The following is a 17,958-nucleotide window of genomic DNA, read 5'->3' as shown; positions in this document are numbered from 1 at the left end:
GCAACGAGTGATATTTCATGACTCTCATAAACGGAATGGGGACGTTTACAAAAATTGATTATTTCTAAATCCTCTCCCAAAAAGCGTACAGCGAAATAACCAACCATGGTTAACAGAAGGGAAAATATTGTACAATAATGGGTTACATCCGTTAACAAACCCGAGTCCTAAATGTGTATCTTCTCATGGCACGCCTTTCGACCTCAGCAACAACCATCTTAAAAATATCTTTGGCCTTCACCTTATCCAGTACGGACTCTCCATTTTTGTTCACGAGCCTAATAGGGGATACCCCAAGAAGTAACTCGACGATATTTTTGCTTTCCTGGGTCACTGCAATGTGTAGTGGGGTTTCTCCTTTTACATCTCTAATTCCGGGTGCAGCCCCCGTCTTAAGCAGTAGACGGACAACATCGCAGTGACATCGAAGCACGGCTATATGTAGCGCTGTCCGTCCCTCGTTGTCGCATCTCGAATAGTCCGCGCCACAGTTCAATAATAACTGCATCATATCTGTCGACCCTGTGGACGCTGCCAGGTGCAATGCTGTCCATCCAATGTGAGACTGCGTTGAGACAGACGCACCTCCATCGACCAACAACCGAGCGGCGATTAGGTTTCGATGATTTACAGCCCTGTGTAGCGCTGTTTCGCCCTTTCTATCCTGGACAGATACATCAGCTCCCTTTTCAAGGAGAAGACGTAAGATGCCAACTACTTCACCCCCATCTTCTGCGACCTCGTGAAGGGCTGTTTCTCCATCCTGATCTTGAACAGAGGGGCTAGCACCCTTTTCGAGCAACAGTCGAACAGTTGCTTCGCTACCGGAAATCACCGCCTTATGCAACGCTGTTTGACCGTCTTCGTCTTGGGTAGAGTGATCGGCCCCTTTCTCGAGCAAAAGCTTGGTCACCGTCTGGTGCCCTTGTATCGCTGCGTAATGCAGTGCTGTCCATTCAGCTCTGCTTTGGTCCAATATGGGCACACCTCTCTCGATTAATGCCCTAACTACTTCCAAATGACCATTATATGCCGCTTTGTGAAGAAGGGTTTGTCCCTCAAGGTCATGAACATTAAGATCGGCTCCGTGAGCGATCAACAAAAGGACCATTTCCACATCTCCTTTGCAGGCCGCCATGTATATCGGCGTCCAACCCCAATGATCCGGTGTCAAAACACTAGCACCTCCTTTGATCAGCCGCAAAACTGCTTTAGAATGGCCTTGAGATGCTGCAGTATGCAGAGCTGTTCTAGCGTGATAGTCTTGACAAGATACGTCGACTCCATTTTCAAGCAATAAGTCAATAACATCCCCATGCCCTCCGCGAGCCGCTTTATGGAGTGCAGTACGGCCCCAAGAATCAAGAGCGGAAATATCAGCACCTGAATTTATCAACTGCAAGGCCGCTAATCGATGTCCCAGAATACATGCTACGTGCAATGGACTTTGAATTAGATCAATCCAGCCCCAATATTGTGAAACAGCGGGTATATTGTCCCGGACAATCTCGTACAATTGAAGATAAGCTCGACGGGCGCAATCGTGTTTTAGAAATTTAAGAACAACATCCACTGTGTACTCTTCAGGGCATGCCTTGAGATGGTGAAAGCAATGAGATACTGCGTAGGCCTGGAACGGGTGTGTTTCGAGCCGTTCCACCGCGTCACGATAGGTTTCGCAAGAGCTCCAAGTGGTGAATGCGTCGAATAACAGATAAGTTGCGCAAGTCTTGGCGAGATATAAATCTGCATCTTCTTGAAAGACATTTTTCTTCAGAAGATATTCTTGGACGGTATAATGGGCCAATCGAATGGTGTTTGTGTCTTCGTCGATTATTACAAGGCCAGCGCAGATATCTAATAAGGTTGCTATATCCGGTAAATCAAGCTCATCAAGCTCATATCTATCATCCTCTATGGATATAGCTACTCTGATCTCGTCAACCGTAAGCGTTCTTCTGGCTTTAACAAGCCACAGAAGGATCTTCAAGGCCATCTCTTCACAGCATTTGGCCTGTCCGTGGAGGTTCTCCATGGCGCGATCATACGTAGGATCGAGGCCTCGAGAGGAAGAGTCTTTTATCCTTCCAAGCTCTAAGAGTATCTTCTTTGCGGTGGTCTGCTGGCAAAGAAACTCGATATGGAAGTGAACAAGCAAAAACCTGCACCCCTCTAGTTAGTAAAACAACAAGGGTGTTTAAGTCAAAGCCTTATCACTTACATTCCTTTGGCGCAATCCAACAGGCCAGTAACGATTCTCTCTTGACATTTCCCTTGTTTAATAAGTCTTTTCGCTCGAGAATTCTCTTTAATTCTATTTTCAACATATCGCCGAATATCCTCTTCGTGCGCAGAAATCTCAATTCTCAAGCTTCCATTGGCAAAATACTCTTGAATGTCCTCTGGATGTGGTCGACTCGTTAAAAAGAGGTTGATACCGTCTTTCTCCATACGAAGCAGTAAAGGAAGGAGACCTTTCCTCTGCTTCTCATCACACTCGTCGAGGGCGTCAAAGATGATGTATGAACGATAGAATAATCTCGTAATTGTAATAAGAACCGGGTAGAGTTCCTCCAAAGTGGGCCCCTTTAGATGATTCTTGAATTTACCATGGATCTCTTCAAGGACCGCGGGAAGGTATGGTATTCTACGAGCGAATTGCTTGACTAAGCTGGAAACAACATTTCCCGGCCTTTGCTGTTCCCTTTCTTTATAATCGAAGTATATATGTGCCATTCCGTAGTTCAGTGCCGATGATTGTTCCTCAAGATGATTGAACACAGCAGCGCTTATAACATAGCGCCTAAGTCAGTGGTGAACTATATCAGATAATCAGAGGCGTGTATTTAGTCACCTTATGAATGTCTTCCCAGCCCCGGCTATGGTAAAAAGTCCTTGTCAGTATATTCTCCCCATACTCTTCAAGTGCATGTTGTTTATAGTCAATACGTACGAATGCCATAACCCCACAATATCTTTGTGTGCAAACTTCCTGTATACCATTCTTGAAATTTTGGTTCTCTTAGAAGCCATTGGCCGGTTCCTTCCTGCATCCTATTGCTGACATCGTTGTGTTTTGTGTCGACATTCTCTGAGCAAACCCAATTGAGTACAGTTGCACGTTTCTCGGCTTTTATATTTTACGCACTTGGTCAGTCACCGACAGTATCTCATATGTGGCGGGTAAATTTTACTTACATGTATTGCAATCTTCAAACTGTATGCATTTAGATGCTACGAGATCCCACTTGTGTCTCCACGCATCCTGGGCTGCAAATTCGGTCAAGATATCTTCTCGGACCTCTTTAATATCAATCTGGATATCTTGAACATGCTTTTCGATCTCCCTCGACGTAGACCTAGGGATAAATTCAGTAATACTCTCGTAAAGTGGCTCATCCTTTCCCATGAGATCTAGATTGGCTTACATCTGGTCTGCCGCCAATGAAAACATAATGAGACCTTTATGTCTCTCTATCCTAGAAATTAATTGAAGAGTGTCTTTCTCTTTCAAAGGCCATTTGATACTATCAACCATACCCTTCCAACCATTTCGAGGTTCTACTTGTGATATAAGCTCTTCCAGCTCTCGACCACATACCTTTAGCGGCCCATCAGCGTCATTCAGTCCCTGCAGCGCTGAAATTGATGATGTTGTTTTGACTCTTTCCAGGTGACTCCGCAAGGAAAGTAAGACTTTACTCAAAGAGCCGAGTTCGTCTATGAGATCTCCGAGATCCTTTGATGCTCGCTTTACCCCGCAGGCATAGCTGTAGCTAATCGATGTCAATTTGCCTGCCAGTTGAATTAAAGCGACGATGCCGGAAACAAGCCCAATAACCTCGGCCATCGGGCGCAGATGTAGTATGGATTCTGCAATATGTTCAAAGGTATCCCTGGGTTTGTGTTCGAAAGTATTAAAACGAAACACAAATCTCTGTAATAAATACAGTAGCGGATAGTAGTGGCAGCCTAGGCGCATATATCGCCACGTCAGCGGCTATGGGCCGCCGGCTTGCATGATCTACGACAGGTTTTATTTCAAGGCAAGTAATAACCATATGGGTATGTAACAGGATTCTAAATTTCCATGGCAGGACCCCTATGTCATCCAGGAAATCTCAGCTCTTCCAGGTGCGTCATGGCAGCAAACGATTAGTATAGAAAACCTCTAGACTTAGCTAAAATTCTGAGATTCTGAAATTTTGATTGGCCCTATCAAATGTGTAGGTGAGTAAAGGCGGGGTTTGGTCACCATGTCTCACTCGAATAGCTATAGCACAAGCTTGTATAAAAGAAGAACTGCCAGGTTGGGAAATTTAACTTGGAGATACCAAAAGGGTTAGGGTTGATATGTACAACTTTGAATAAGCCTCATCACGTTTTGAGTAAGGCGCACACAGGCATCTTGGCGGCGCAGAGAGGACACGCTTTAGTAAATACAGCTTCAACATCAACATCGATCCTTGAATCTCACTAACGATCTGAGCATCCGCAACAAAGAAAAAATTCGGAAATAACATCTGCGAATATGGAGACAGTACCAAAGGTCAATATCAATGCGCTTCCAGGTACATCACTATCCTTAACTAAGCTTGACGCATCCTCATACTAACACTGAACTTGCACCCAGCGCTCAAAAATACCACGGATGACATGATAGCTCCTGTTTGCAACCCATTTATGAGCCCGGCAATATAATGGACCGACAAACTAACTAGCGTACAGTATCTTAAATCCCTTGGGTATAAACAAAACCACACTCTGACAGACGTCCGTCTCGTTATTGGATTCGCCGCGTGTGCCATCGCGGGTGTTACCTTCTACTATGATTGGACTGCCGGATTCGAGGCAGTAAAGGGCGGGACGCTCTATGCAGTTATTGCGTATTTCATTCTCAATACAGCTTTGACCTTTTGGATATGGCTAGTTGAGGGTGGCACGATATACGTCGGTGAGAAAGATGGTGTTAAGGTCGGTTCTGCCTGTTCCCGAAGCGTGCTCACCCAGAACTGTTCACTAATGGAGAATACTATTAGATCACTATCTCGACTCATACCGAGAAACACTCGCCAATTTACCACATGAAGATCACTTCAGTTCTTCCTGGGACATCTGGACCGCATACCGTGGAGGAAAAGAGCTCATTTACAAACTGGTTCGACGAAAAGGGTTACTTTGTAGCGAAGCCATTCAAGGCCTTCTTACAAGACTCCATTCCGTCACTTGCGGCCAAATCCCCGGAAGCTATTGCACTGAAGTCAAAAACTAAGAGTGTCAAGAACTAAAGACCTTTACTTTTATATCTCCTTGGGCCTATGTACTTTATGATGGATTTAAAAGCAATTGAATAAGAATGCTTGGCTTTTGTTACTTGTCAAGGCGACGTTTTTAAGCGCAAGACAAAGATATAGTTTTCCATCTCTGCGCTTGATTCTCTATGTTGTGTTGCATATCTACACTTCTCGCTCTACTTTCTTTGAGACTCATAGTGAGCCTTCAAGGCCAAGAGATCATTACCCTGCCAACCGATTTCGTTCATGTATGGAGATCCAGTATTGAAGCGCCTATAATAAGAAAATTAGTGTCTCAATCCACCGGAAGCTCAACTATATCTCCCATTTGATGAGAACGGAACAAACATACTCTGGGAACCTCAGATTGACGGTCTTGCTGGGTGTTGAGTCCTCGAACAAACTCCTGTCCGCAGCAGCACGCTCGACCATCGATGTGTGTCTAATGTTTCGCTCCTCCCAATCCTTACTCAGATCACTGTAGTACTCGATCGCTCGGGTCAAAGGAGCACCCTTGGCGCCGGAGGTGGACTGTTCTAGTTTGTAGAAGGCCAGGCAGCCCACGACAGCTGCGATCGAGAGGTAGAAACCCTTACCGAAGGCTAGATTCATAATCTGTCCATCAGCGCCTGACCAACCGGGTGAGGTGAGAAGATAGAAGTTTAAGACGCACTTTCTTCAGCAGCTGGGTGATGGTGATGATCGTCATGGTGGTGTGTCTCGCCCGCCGGAACCGGTCCTTTGCCGGAGTGGGATGCAAAGGTACGTTTGGCGAGCAGAGCTCGGGGTGCGCAGGCGAGGGTCCTGCTTTGGACGGCGAACATTGTGGTTGATATGAATTGAGTGGAGATATGTGGGGGGTATATTCGCTATCGGATGCTTCGTCGTTCAAGACACACCGCCAAGAGGAGGTTGTAAATGCTCGCCAAGTCTCCGAATAGCGGGAACCCTAACCCTGTGCATTAGTACTAGCACAACCATCACATCATCACATCTTTAGAACAGTACGACTGATACCACCACAAATCTAATCATTCTAGTCATCGAGATCGACGGCGCAGATGAGTACTAGAGATTGGAGACTAGGACAATACTGCCTATATGATTTCTTATAAAAAAAAATACCTATAATTATCTCTTGTCTTGTACTATTTCGCTTCTCACAACCAGTATCCATTACTGGGGCTTCCACTTCAAATACCAGCCCTTATTGTGTAAATATAACATATAGATCTATAGATCCTCTGAAACTTAACGAACCAAACCTTACATATAATTATACACCTTCATAAAGATACAGTAATTATAAGAGTTGGTTGTTGGAATTAGGCATTAACACTTGAGGAGTGCATGACCTTGGGCATTCATTACTAGAAGTAGATAGCGCTAAAAACATGCAGTGATAAGTAGCGGCATATCTTTGGTTAAATGAGTTTGGCGTGTAATTTAGAGATCTTTGCACCAATCATGCACCATAAATTTGTTCTTAAGTCAACCCAATCAACTAGAACGTATCAATAAAGCCAACACGGTATCTTCTACACACTTACGAATTTGACTTGTGGGATATATAAATAATATTCTCTAAAATCATACTTGAGCTCTTTATTGTCAGGATACCATTGGAGAAGCTGATTAGTTCTTGTCCGCATCTAAACTGAAACTGGGGAATAGATCATGGACACGGATAATCTGTCAAGCACTGGGTACGGGATCGACATGCATTTTGGGTATATTTGTTGCTCTTTATCCTCCTCCCCACTATTCTTAATATACATGTATATCCAAGATTTCAACATGTCTCGTCATCGAGTGATATTTTATGAATACATGTATTCATCGCACAAGCTGTATGAAGTATATTTATTTCTGAATACAGATTATAATATCGGGCTTTTTGTCCCTAACCTAAACTAACGCTCTTGGGTGAATACAGGGGGCTACGTCCAGCTCCAGCTGCTGATTATTAACATTGAAAGGCCGGTTATGAGCTCAATCAGAAAAGTTAATCAAATCTGAAATCCCACAAACTATCCCCACAAAAGAAATCAAGGAAGTTCCACTTGGTAAACCCCCACCCCAGGGCTGAACTGACGTGCATGTTCAGTTCTCATCACCCGCACTGTTTAGCGTTCAATTAATCAAGCTCTCCATTTCCCAAAACCATAAATTAAAAGCCACCCCGTTAGTTACATGCGTTTACGGTTAGTTCCAGCTCCGCGGCAGGTTAAATGATAGACCGCGAACATGCTTCTAGTGCGAACCATCTTTCATGTTCTTCTCAACTCCAGAAGCTCAAGACCAGCCAATCATTAATACAGATACGCATAATTGGATCGGATACTTTAATCCGACCCAAGTCTCCGCTCCTGTCGCTTCTAGGCTCGTGTTTTCAAGACCCACAGGCGCAAGAACTACAACCCTAGCCCTACGATACAACATCTTGCTGCAACTTCTGTCCTGCTGGTACGGCATCACCTTTATTGACATATATGCGGTGTTTCATAGCATCTTAAGACCCCACTCAAGCGGGGGGATTCAAACACACCAGCGAACATATGGTGCGTCTACTCTAGTCTCCCATGTCTCACCCTTCACTGAGCCGAACTTCGATCGAACAGAGGCCCGGCCTTGCAGAGAATACTGATTCAGATGTCTATTTTCAAACAAACTCGATTGACGAGAAACACCTTGCATCGGCAAACACGGAGAACAAAACCAAACCCCCAACCGCGGATGCCAGCCATCGCAATGAAAAAAGGCTATCTTAAAAGAAAAAGCTCCGATCCTCGTACAATAACCTCACCGCTGGATAAAAGGAAAAAAAGAAACAACTACGATCGGATGCCGGTGAGGATGTATATAAGTTTTACTTATCATACCGCGGCTGAGCTCGTGGTTACTGGTTCGCCCACCACCACCACTGCAGCTGCCAGCTGCCAGCTGCACGCGCGCGACTGGATTGTTTAATTTCTTTTTCCACAGTTTATTTGGCGAGGTCACGTGTATGTGTAGCTGTGTAGCGGGAGTGGAGAGAGCGCACGTACTAGCCGTGTATCTGTCAAAGGGCGAATGAGCACAGCATTCACGTCGGTCTTCCGTTGATACTGGTTCCAACAATGCGAGATCTTGTGACCGTCTTTGAAATCGCTCGGGAAACGACTACAATCCGAGATCGACCGTTTCTGTGCCCATGCGTTATTTTCGCTTTCCCTAGAAATTTTATATTGGTACTACCACAACCGCAGGATTCACGTGCCTAACGGCGCAGCACTTTTGGGCTGCTTACGCGCCGTACAGTAAACATATCTGCTGGGCATCACGGATGGTATCGTTACTGGGTATAATTTAGGACAACCCGGTGGATAGGTTGAATTCATTGCTAATGAAAAGTCGAATAGCATCGAGAAATGAGAAGATCGAATTCTTACTCTCTTTCCATAATTTCTTAACAGCGATACTCGCGATCCCAGCAAAACCCCAAGATCCTCGGTTGAGCAAACCATGAGCCGAGTGATATGCTGTGAAACCCCTCCGCGGGGACGGAGTCGTCTCCGACTAAGCTATGTAACACCTTAGCGACAGAAGCGAACGCAGCATCCAACCCAGCGCATCGGTGCCTTCTCTACCCCACAACGTGGGGAAGTGGGGGAGCGTGAATTGTAGTAGCGAATGAGGACTGCAGTGGCGGCTTCATCAATTATCACTCGGGTTGGTAACCGCAGCTGAAAAGTGGGTGTTTCACAAGTACCACGTCACGTTCGGGTAACGTTTCAGACGTGCAGAAGGGTTGATCCGGTGATGGCCATGGTACTCTTTACACCTACGGCGGATCGGACGCAACGGAAATCTCCTCGGACAATTTGCGCATTACGATTGCGACTGGGGAGTAATTAAGTCATCGGTACAGCATATTTATATATACGGTAACACCTATTGTGTTGTACTGTTGTATTTATACTTTCTTCACGATGGAGTGCTTGGTGGTTGACTTGCTGTTGTATCAACTCACGCGCTTGATCGGACGATGAGTGATAATTCATGTTTCGACCAACAACACAGGTAACATCAACAACAACAACAGATTGTCTAAGACTCTGAAATGTTAGCCTTGTTAGAGACCGAGACAGTCTCGGACCGGAACCGAAACTCCGAACAAATCCATAAAATGCCGGGCCGAGTGGGGGGTGCATGGGTATCCATGTATACAAAAGCAGGTATCGTGAGGACGGGAAGCTTGCTTAGTAGAGTAGGGTGCATGTGTTAACAGCTGTATCCAACGGTGCTACCACGGACTGTTTAGTATGTCTTTCTAGCCAAGTAGAGAATTCCCATTCTCAACAGTAACGCCAGCAACCAACGCAATAGGATACCGGCCAGATGAGATGTTTTTCAAGGGGTACATGCATCCAGAATCGGGGTGCTGGTCTGCTGGCCTGCGCCCCAGATAGGTATTCTTACTACACTAGGATCCGACCCGATACAACCTAGTTAGCTAGCAGGCTTCTTCTGGGATCGGATTTTTCAGGTACCGATCTTAAACAACGTGCTTCAGCTCCTGCACAACACTTAACACGCACTGAAGCACTGTTCCCCTTGTGAGAGTTATATATATAGTTAAAGGGTGTCAAACCCAGAGTTAGTATTCCACACAGGAGTGGAAGCGAGGACAGCAACGACTGCATGATCCGCGCTTTCACATTTCAATAGGTACACAGCAGCCGGTCTCAGAGACGAGTGACATCGTGTGACTGCACGTTATCGCAGCCGTACCATATAAGTGCTTCATAGCCACCCAGCTCCGAAAATGGGCTATAACCGAGGGATGAAAGCGCCACACGACTCCCGAAGCATGGGTGCATGGGCCAGATGGAACCTGTCAACAGCTTCTTTGGATTATTTGATAACGCGCAAATAGCGCCCCATCAGGAAGGCCGTTCCGAAAAATAAAAATAAAAAATAGAAAATAGAAAAAAAATCCAGTTTGAGCCGTAGAAAATAATAATGGATTTCCCGGCGACAGTGGGGCTAACGTGTCTATCCCTGGGGTGTGTGTATAGTGTGTGTGGTACGTGCTCTATTTGACCGAACTAGTAAGACTATCACCTTGCGGTCAAATAGGTAGAAAAACCTAGGCCCCTCCGGATTCCTAGCTACCCTTTGTTGAAAAGAACGCAGCCACCGCAACCACCACCTTGCCATGGACCTTCTGGATCCATATAAGAGGAACAGCCAGCTACCTAACGTTCGCTAAAGCAAAGCACATGTGGGGTGGTAGTTACAAAACTCCTACCACACTATTCTACTTGTCTACCACTAAATGCTGCGGTCGACTTTCAAATATCACAAGAATCCGACCACATCGACGCCAAATCATGAGAGCATTGATTGAATTGTACTCTTTTTTTCTGTGTGAGGAAAAAGGGGGTGGTGAACTGGTGGCGCAAGATAGCCTTAGCTGAGAGAGATGATGGGATGCGATGCGATAAGAGAGTTAATTGCGCGTTGTGGTGGTGGTAGATAGAATTTCAAAACGTTCTTTCTTTCCTTGGGGTTACCTGTGTGTGGGGATGATGATGCGGTGATAAGTGAGTAAGGTAAGGGCCGAATCCCAAGGTTCCCTACATGTAGAGTACAGAACCCACGTACGGGACCTACGTACGTTACGTAGGTACACTTACATGCTACATCCAGCAGCAGCGTATCCTCCCCCGGGTAGATGAGCTGTGTGTAGAACTTGTTTTTCTGTCTTGTACACGGTGTTTACCGTATAATCAATCATCCATTCATTCTCCGACAGCTAGCATGTGTGTTCTCAGGAGTTTCAACGGGAGAATCCATAAACCTTCCAGCCTGTGACTGTGACGTAAGGACATCACCTATCCCTACATTGTAGCCCCATAGGTGAGAATGATACTTCGCTCTGCGAGCTGCATACATACATTCATTGATCGTCGGCCGGGCCATTTCATGCAAACATGTACAGCTGCTGCTGCTGCTGCTCACTGGTTATGTTTAAAATCGGGTTGTATGGGGTATGTGCATGCATAATATACCACGGTTCACGGTCAGAGGGAAAGAGAGAGTGAGAGCAAGAGCACTAAAGAATAGAGGACATATGATGAGTGAAGAGTTATAGATACAGATTGATGTATACGTAGAGGTAGTATAACCATAAAAACACACATACATACACGAAAAAAACCGGGAAAAATGTAATAAGCAGTTGTAACTCCCTCCATGCCATAATAACCGTATCATGAGTTATGAAAACCCGTCCTTTCTTCTAACTAGCTAAAACCAGAAAATACCATATATATTATGGGGAGAATAGAAAAATATATATCAAAATAAAAACGGTAATAAATGAAAACGCTAAAACTCCACAAAAATAGACCAAGAACACCAATATTGCCGACTCTCCCCCAATGCATTGCGAGATGAGTATGCGAATGAGAAGACAAAGAAAAAAGTAAGACGGTAGCAGAGTGGCATGCAGGGTAAACCAACACATGAGTTAAAATCAAAATAATTTTGTAAAAAAATAAAAAACCTCGCAGCCCTGCAGCAGGGTCAAATCTGCGGTCAAGAACAGAAACCCCCCCCCCCCCCCCCCCTTTCAAACAACAGAGTTCATCCGGCTCAAATCAAATTTCCTAACCCCGCATCCCCCGGTCCAGAAGAGGCTGCAGACAGCCTCAATTGGGCCATCCGCCCCCACTACTTCTCATCATGAGAGGCTGTTGCCTCCCCACTCCCCTTACCGGGCTCCGCTCCGGCGTCCTATCCATAGGCGTGTACATTCCATTCCTCGACGCCGTCGGGCGGCCCCTAATGGCGTCGAAATTGAAGAGGGTCTTTAGGTTTCCGACCTGCGCCGCCACTTCGGCGATTGGCAGGGTCTTCTCGTACCCGTACTGCAGATCTTCGGATGATGATGATCCTGATGAAGATCCGGAGGAAAGCGAAGAGGATGATCCGTGGCGTTGCGAGTGATCCTGCAAGAGGTAGGGTGTAACGAGGTCTATTGAGCGCGGTGATGAGCTGTAAGAGACAGGATGGTGTAGTGGCGGGAGAGGGCGCTGCTGATGTAGCTGGTACTGTGTCGGCGGGTTATTTGAAGCATTTCCAGAGAAACTTGAGATGGAGCCGCCGGTCAAGCTGCGCAGATGCACTGGCCTGCGCGGGGGGTTGTAGAGATTGGCATTATTGTTTGTGGGAGATGAGGGCTGCGAATCAATTGGTGAGGTAGTTCCTGAACGGTGGTGGTTATAGTGATAGTTGCTATACCCCCCGTCGGACGAAGTAGTCCTGCCTGTTATCGAAATTGGTGGCGAGCCTGCATATTCGGGATATAATGGCTCAACATCTGGTACTGAACGTGGCGGGGTTGGGCTAAGTGGTTCAACATAGTTCTTTCTCGGGGGCCCGTTTGAGAATTCGTCGCCGTAGGGCGTCAACGGTGGTGTTGACCAATTGCATGTTGAGGGCGACGAAGGCCCAATTGGGATTGGAGGCGGTTTCGCTTGATCTTTGCGCCTGCACTTTTCAGAGCAGTAAAGAATTCCAGTGTTTGGAACTATTATCTGCTGTTCGCAATGTGCACTATTGAACCACTGAGTCAGCTTTTTTTGAAGTTACATATTTATGCGATTACTGATTATTTTGCGCCGAAAACAAAGGAGAAGATGAGGAATGCCACGGTTCGATTTGCAACAACAGTTACAAAACTCGCGTTTCCTTATCTCGGCATATGCATATGATAACAAGAAAAGCACCCGATATTCTTTTCTTTGAGAATATCGCGGAAGCCCGGATAATAACAAGAATAATAACAAATAATCAAAAGAATTATGAGAACTTACCAAAAGGGCAAAAAACTCGTCGCCATTGACAAATCAGAATCTGAACCCGCCGATATTGAGGTATTTGGTGCAGCCTGAGGTCCAGCTTTTAATCCTCTTGGTTTAGGGGCAGTATTGCGACGCACTGTTGGTGGTTTAATACCACGTGAACTTTTGGTAGCCAGTTTGACGGTTGGGAGGTGAGAGGGAACAAAGTCCTTCTCAAATTTTGGGGAAAAGGGTTATATAAATGAGGACGGAGATAAAAACAAGATAGTGAATAAAACAAAAATAGGTTGTAAGGGTACAATCAAGGACTTGTCCCCTGATGCTTTTTCGGTGATATCGACCGCAGGCGCAGGTCGTACTGCTAGCTAAGCTCGGAAAGCTAGGCAGGGGTGCGGGGGGATAGGTATCGCGCGCCGTGTGTATGTAGAGATAATTCCCTCTCTGTTTTCGATGAAGAGCGAAAACGCTTATTGGAAGATACAGATCCGGGTTTTTTGTCTGAGAGTTCCTTGTGCTTCCTTATCTTTTGGTGTTCGATCTGAGAGTCCCGTGCGCTGAGTGGTGTCGCTGGTGCTGGTGGTTCAGCTGTTGGTGCTTACGTTGCCGAAAACGGGATATAATTGAAACGCCGCCGCAGGGAAGTAAGATAATGCGTAGAGAGGCTGAGTCTTTTTTTCTCTCCCTTTCTTGGGTGGAATTGGCTTTCGTATGGATCACAATTGCCTTTCAACGAAAAGTAATATAGTTGTGTTGGTTGGAGGAATGAGAGTTTCAAGATCGATGGGGACCAGCTTGAAGGTGAGGGTGGAGAATGAAGAAGGAGGACCGATATATAATATTGTTGGAGAAGACGGAAGGGATGTGGGAGACCTTTGATGATATATGATGTGTGCAAACTGTAAATTGCAATTGTGATAATGACGAAAGGAGGAGGAGAAGTGGTGCCGTAGGTAGTAGTATTATATTTTTTATTATTTGAGGGCGTCAAGTTAACTAGGGCAGGCAAGCAGGGTGGATATTGGTATCCCGGAAAAAAGAGGGAGGGTAGCTTTGCCGTTAAGAAAAGCTCGTGCTATTGATGATTTCGGCAGTCGTGTTCTGGGGTGGTCTCTGGAATTGATCCAGACAGAAGCAGTATCTAGCAAGTACTAGAGCAACGACTGCAAGCAAGTCTGCGGCAAGATAATTATTTGACACTGCCTATGACGATTGTGGACGTCCAAGAGGGTGTGTGAGCGCGCCTGCGTCTGGGGGGGGGGGGGGGGGGGAGGGCAATTCTGTACGCCTGTAGAATATGTATGTAGAGTAACTCTTCTTTTTTTTCTCCCACCCTCTCCGGACAGACGAGACAGATGTTCTCGGCCCCACGTGCTGGATTGGTGCTTCGATTTTGCAGCGAACACGGCACCCAAAGCTGTTTGGTATGTACGTATGTACGAGCTCTATGTAAAAGCCGGTAGCAGGTAAAATGTGAGAGGAGGTGACCGAGGAATGTACTCTACTATTACTGGTACTGACCGGCGGTCTTGCGTTTGCGGTAGCGAGTGAGAGTAAAGGGATAATAGATGAAGATGATAGTGAATAGGAATTGCGGGAACGGGAGAAAGTGGTGAGATATCGTATTACCAGGCCAGCTTTTCTGATTTCCCTACTTGGCTTCTAGCTCTGCTTCTTTATTCCCCCCTCCCAGGCCTTTTTCTGTTTCAACGCCTCTGGACAAGCTTCCAGGGATGTTACAGTGGCAAGAGTACGTGGATGGGATGGATAGTGAGGTACGCGAGTAGACACGATGAGCAATAGGAAGTAGGTACAGCAGTAGGCACTGCTCTAGACCAGTACCGACCAGTGGTAGGATCTTTCAGGTATTTAATAGATCTAACGCACACCGTTTTCATAATGGCGTTTATTCATAGAAAGGGTTGAAGCTTCAGCATCCCGCGGACAAGATCGCTTCTGGGCCAATCATTCAAAAATCGCCCAAGTTCATCGGCTCTCGAGCTCTCTAAAAACCCCTGCGAACGCGTTTACCTCTCTGTTAGTGAATTCGAATCGAGGCCCATCGCGATGTTGTAGCTACATGTAGAGTAGTGAGCCAGGCCATCTCAAGGTACCAGGCACATCTAAAAATAAAAGAGGTGACTCGAGAATCGATAGGAATCATCGAGATCATGCTGCGAAACAATTAATAACAAAGAAAACATATTCAAACAATTGCTTTGAGCAGCCTTCGCCCCCCTTCGCTTCCCCGGAGTTTGTGTACTGCGCATGTTGTGCCATGGCCATGGATCACGTTTAAAATCAATCCTCCACCTTCTCATGGCTGAAATGTAACCTCAGAGGCTGGGCATCCAACATTATAGTGTTCCTATGAATATACTAGAGCTTGAGTGCTCCTCCTTGTTTCTTCTTCCGTGATATACTTGAGGCTAGTAGTCATCTATCTCCACATCCGCATCCGCCTCCACCTCCACCATACCCGTGCGCCCGCGCGACAATTGTCTCTCCTCACTTTTTATGGTTTATTATAAAATACAAATTTATTTTTAATACCTTTACATATGCCCGCACCTGAGACGCAAACTCAAAAGACGCAAGCTTTTCTTGCGTGCACGCGTGTGAATGACAGGTAATTAAATGATTGGTCATTGGGGGGGGGGGGGGGGGTAAAGTAGTAAGCAGCGCATTAAGAGGGACCAATTCTCCAGGCAAGCACGCAAAAGATAGAAAGAGGGGGTTCATTTTCTCACCACTTTCAAAAGTGTGAGTTGAGTGAGGTTACGGGCTTCGGCAAAGAGAGGGCTCAGCCAACGCACTAGAATACGCACGCATGAACACTTGCATTGTCGCTCTCTGGATGGAGTATAGGACGGATGGTCTGGATATGGGATGTGATAATTATCCTCCCCCGTTGCCTCCTTCGAAAACCAGACGACCCAAAGATAAGCTCTCTGGCTAGAGCCAACTACCTCCCTTCAAACGATCAACTCCCGGCATTGAAAGCTCCAAGGGAAGGGGGCTTCATGATGTGTCTGAAAAGCAGAAGAAAGAAGATCCGGTGTATCCATGGAGGAGAATTAGAAAAGTGGCTATGAGAATGAGGGGAAATCCATACGCATCCACGGTTCTGTTTCTCAAGATCACCTCACCCACCTTCACCGCCTGTAAGAAACATAGATCACTTCTACAATCTATAGCGTCTCTCCGCAACTCTAGCTCGGCCAGTCATTCGTCGCGCGCTCAACATGGAAATCTCGGGGTATGTACCATCACTTACTATACCCCCCCCGGACTTTTTCGAAACAGATAAGGCACGACATACTTGTTTCGTTTCGTCCCCCACCCGGTATGGATTGAAGAAAGGTAGATCACTTTTTATGAGGCTGGACGGATGGTTGGCGCCCCCATACCGTTCCATAGCCCCAGAATATCGACAAACTGACTATCAACGAACATCTCCCGAGTTCCGAACATTTCCCTGGCCTAACGCTCGCCCTTCCCTTCCCTCCCACCACCCGCTGCCGAACGTTGGGCCATGATTGTCACTTTTTACTAATAAAGCTAAAGTTTTACCTGTCTAGCTAGTAGGAATGTTCAAAAAAACAAAAAAATAGAAACCTACACTATCATCGAGCACTCCATGCCCTAGGTTTTCTTCCACGTTTACTTGAACATCCCCTTTCTCTTCTAGACTTTCTAGCTACATATTTTTTTTCTTTTTCACTTTACACTTGGGGCCTATACAATTCTTCCGTCAATTTTCCCCTCTCCCTGGTTACATTTTTTTTTTTTTTTTTTTTTTTTTTTTTGCCTCTGCCAAAAACTAATGTAGGGCACACCTTGCTTTGGATCATCTCACAAAATTAAAGATGGCCCTGTATTTCTTCCTACCGTGGAGTATCTAGAATAGATGATGGGCTTCAGGTACATATGTGCCATTTTATGGATTACATGCTAAAGTAACTAGGTACGTAGATTGAGTGAGATTGATACCTAGATACTCTACCTAGATACATGAGTATGAGATAGGCAATGCATCTAGCGCCTATGTTGCGTTGAAATAGAGTGCATATACTTACTTAACTCTACAGGCATGGCAGCTGAGGTTTCTCGACATGTGTAGCCATGTATGTTGAACAATCTTGGTGTGATATGTCGTGTCTCCGAGCTCCCCCAGCCAGCCAGCTAGCTACGATACTAGCAGTTTCTAGTACAAAAGTAGATATCATTTTCGCAGGAAAAAAACAAATTTAAGCAAAGAACAAAAGCAAAAAAAAAAGCCATTGAAACCTCAGGAGATCCCGGTAACAAACCTGGCGGGAACCTTTTTTTTTTTAAACTACGGACGGCATCGATTCGAAGTGGCCGATCCCGCATTGCGAATTTGCTGTAGGTACGACCTCGTAAAGTACAGATATCGATGCCGCGGCGCGGCTTGGAAAAATAAAAAACCCAGAAAACACAAGAACGCGAAAGAAAAAAAATTCTAATCCTTGATATCCAAACTTTTATTTCATTTCCTCGTCCCGACAGCTAAGCTACCTTAACTCCCAACACCCGTTTACACAAGATAGATTGATGATGCCCTCTTTTCCCCGCAATCGGCGGCGCCCGCTTCTAACATGAAGTACACTGTACACGTATAGGAAACCAGACCGACGCTACATACATGTACATACGCGAGTAGCACAGGCAGCAGCAGCATAGTATGGGCAATATCAGTACATAGAAAGAGGAGAAGGTCCCAAAACAACCACACCAAGGTACTTTACAGGCAAAGCGTAGTGATTGACCAAACAACGGCTTCTGCACCC

General features: G+C 45.8%; 4 protein-coding genes across 4 annotated transcripts; 1 reads left to right on the top strand and 3 right to left on the bottom strand.

The window, feature by feature from the left end:
- Positions 1 to 151: 151 nt before the first annotated feature.
- On the bottom strand, positions 152 to 3,454 carry H6S33_001543 (uncharacterized protein; the record flags this gene model as incomplete). The annotated part of the gene is made up of 6 exons (XM_044833333.1): positions 152 to 2,162; positions 2,222 to 2,788; positions 2,855 to 2,879; positions 2,954 to 3,130; positions 3,199 to 3,359; positions 3,429 to 3,454. The coding sequence occupies 6 exons, from the start codon at positions 3,452 to 3,454 to the stop codon at positions 152 to 154; spliced, it is 2,967 nt and encodes a 988-aa protein (XP_044693604.1).
- Positions 3,455 to 4,531: 1,077 nt separating this feature from the next.
- H6S33_001542 (uncharacterized protein) lies at positions 4,532 to 5,288 on the top strand (the record flags this gene model as incomplete). Its single annotated transcript, XM_044833332.1, has 4 exons — positions 4,532 to 4,571; positions 4,634 to 4,668; positions 4,729 to 4,974; positions 5,040 to 5,288. 4 exons carry the CDS (start codon positions 4,532 to 4,534, stop codon positions 5,286 to 5,288), a joined length of 570 nt encoding a protein of 189 aa, XP_044693603.1.
- Positions 5,289 to 5,470: 182 nt separating this feature from the next.
- On the bottom strand, positions 5,471 to 6,118 carry H6S33_001541 (uncharacterized protein; the record flags this gene model as incomplete). Its single annotated transcript, XM_044833331.1, has 3 exons — positions 5,471 to 5,567; positions 5,647 to 5,896; positions 5,968 to 6,118. The coding sequence occupies 3 exons, from the start codon at positions 6,116 to 6,118 to the stop codon at positions 5,471 to 5,473; spliced, it is 498 nt and encodes a 165-aa protein (XP_044693602.1).
- A 5,874-nt stretch (positions 6,119 to 11,992) lies between these two features.
- On the bottom strand, positions 11,993 to 13,185 carry H6S33_001540 (uncharacterized protein; the record flags this gene model as incomplete). Its single annotated transcript, XM_044833329.1, has 2 exons — positions 11,993 to 12,899; positions 13,160 to 13,185. The coding sequence occupies 2 exons, from the start codon at positions 13,183 to 13,185 to the stop codon at positions 11,993 to 11,995; spliced, it is 933 nt and encodes a 310-aa protein (XP_044693601.1).
- Between the last annotated feature and the right edge of the window lie 4,773 nt (positions 13,186 to 17,958).

The sequence above is a fragment of the Morchella sextelata genome (assembly GCF_020137385.1).
Source record: "Morchella sextelata strain SCLS chromosome Unknown scls_11, whole genome shotgun sequence".
Classification (NCBI taxonomy): Eukaryota; Fungi; Ascomycota; class Pezizomycetes; order Pezizales; family Morchellaceae; genus Morchella; species Morchella sextelata.
The sequence above is the reverse complement of the archived record's forward strand: the minus strand, read 5'-3'. Positions and strand labels throughout refer to the sequence as shown.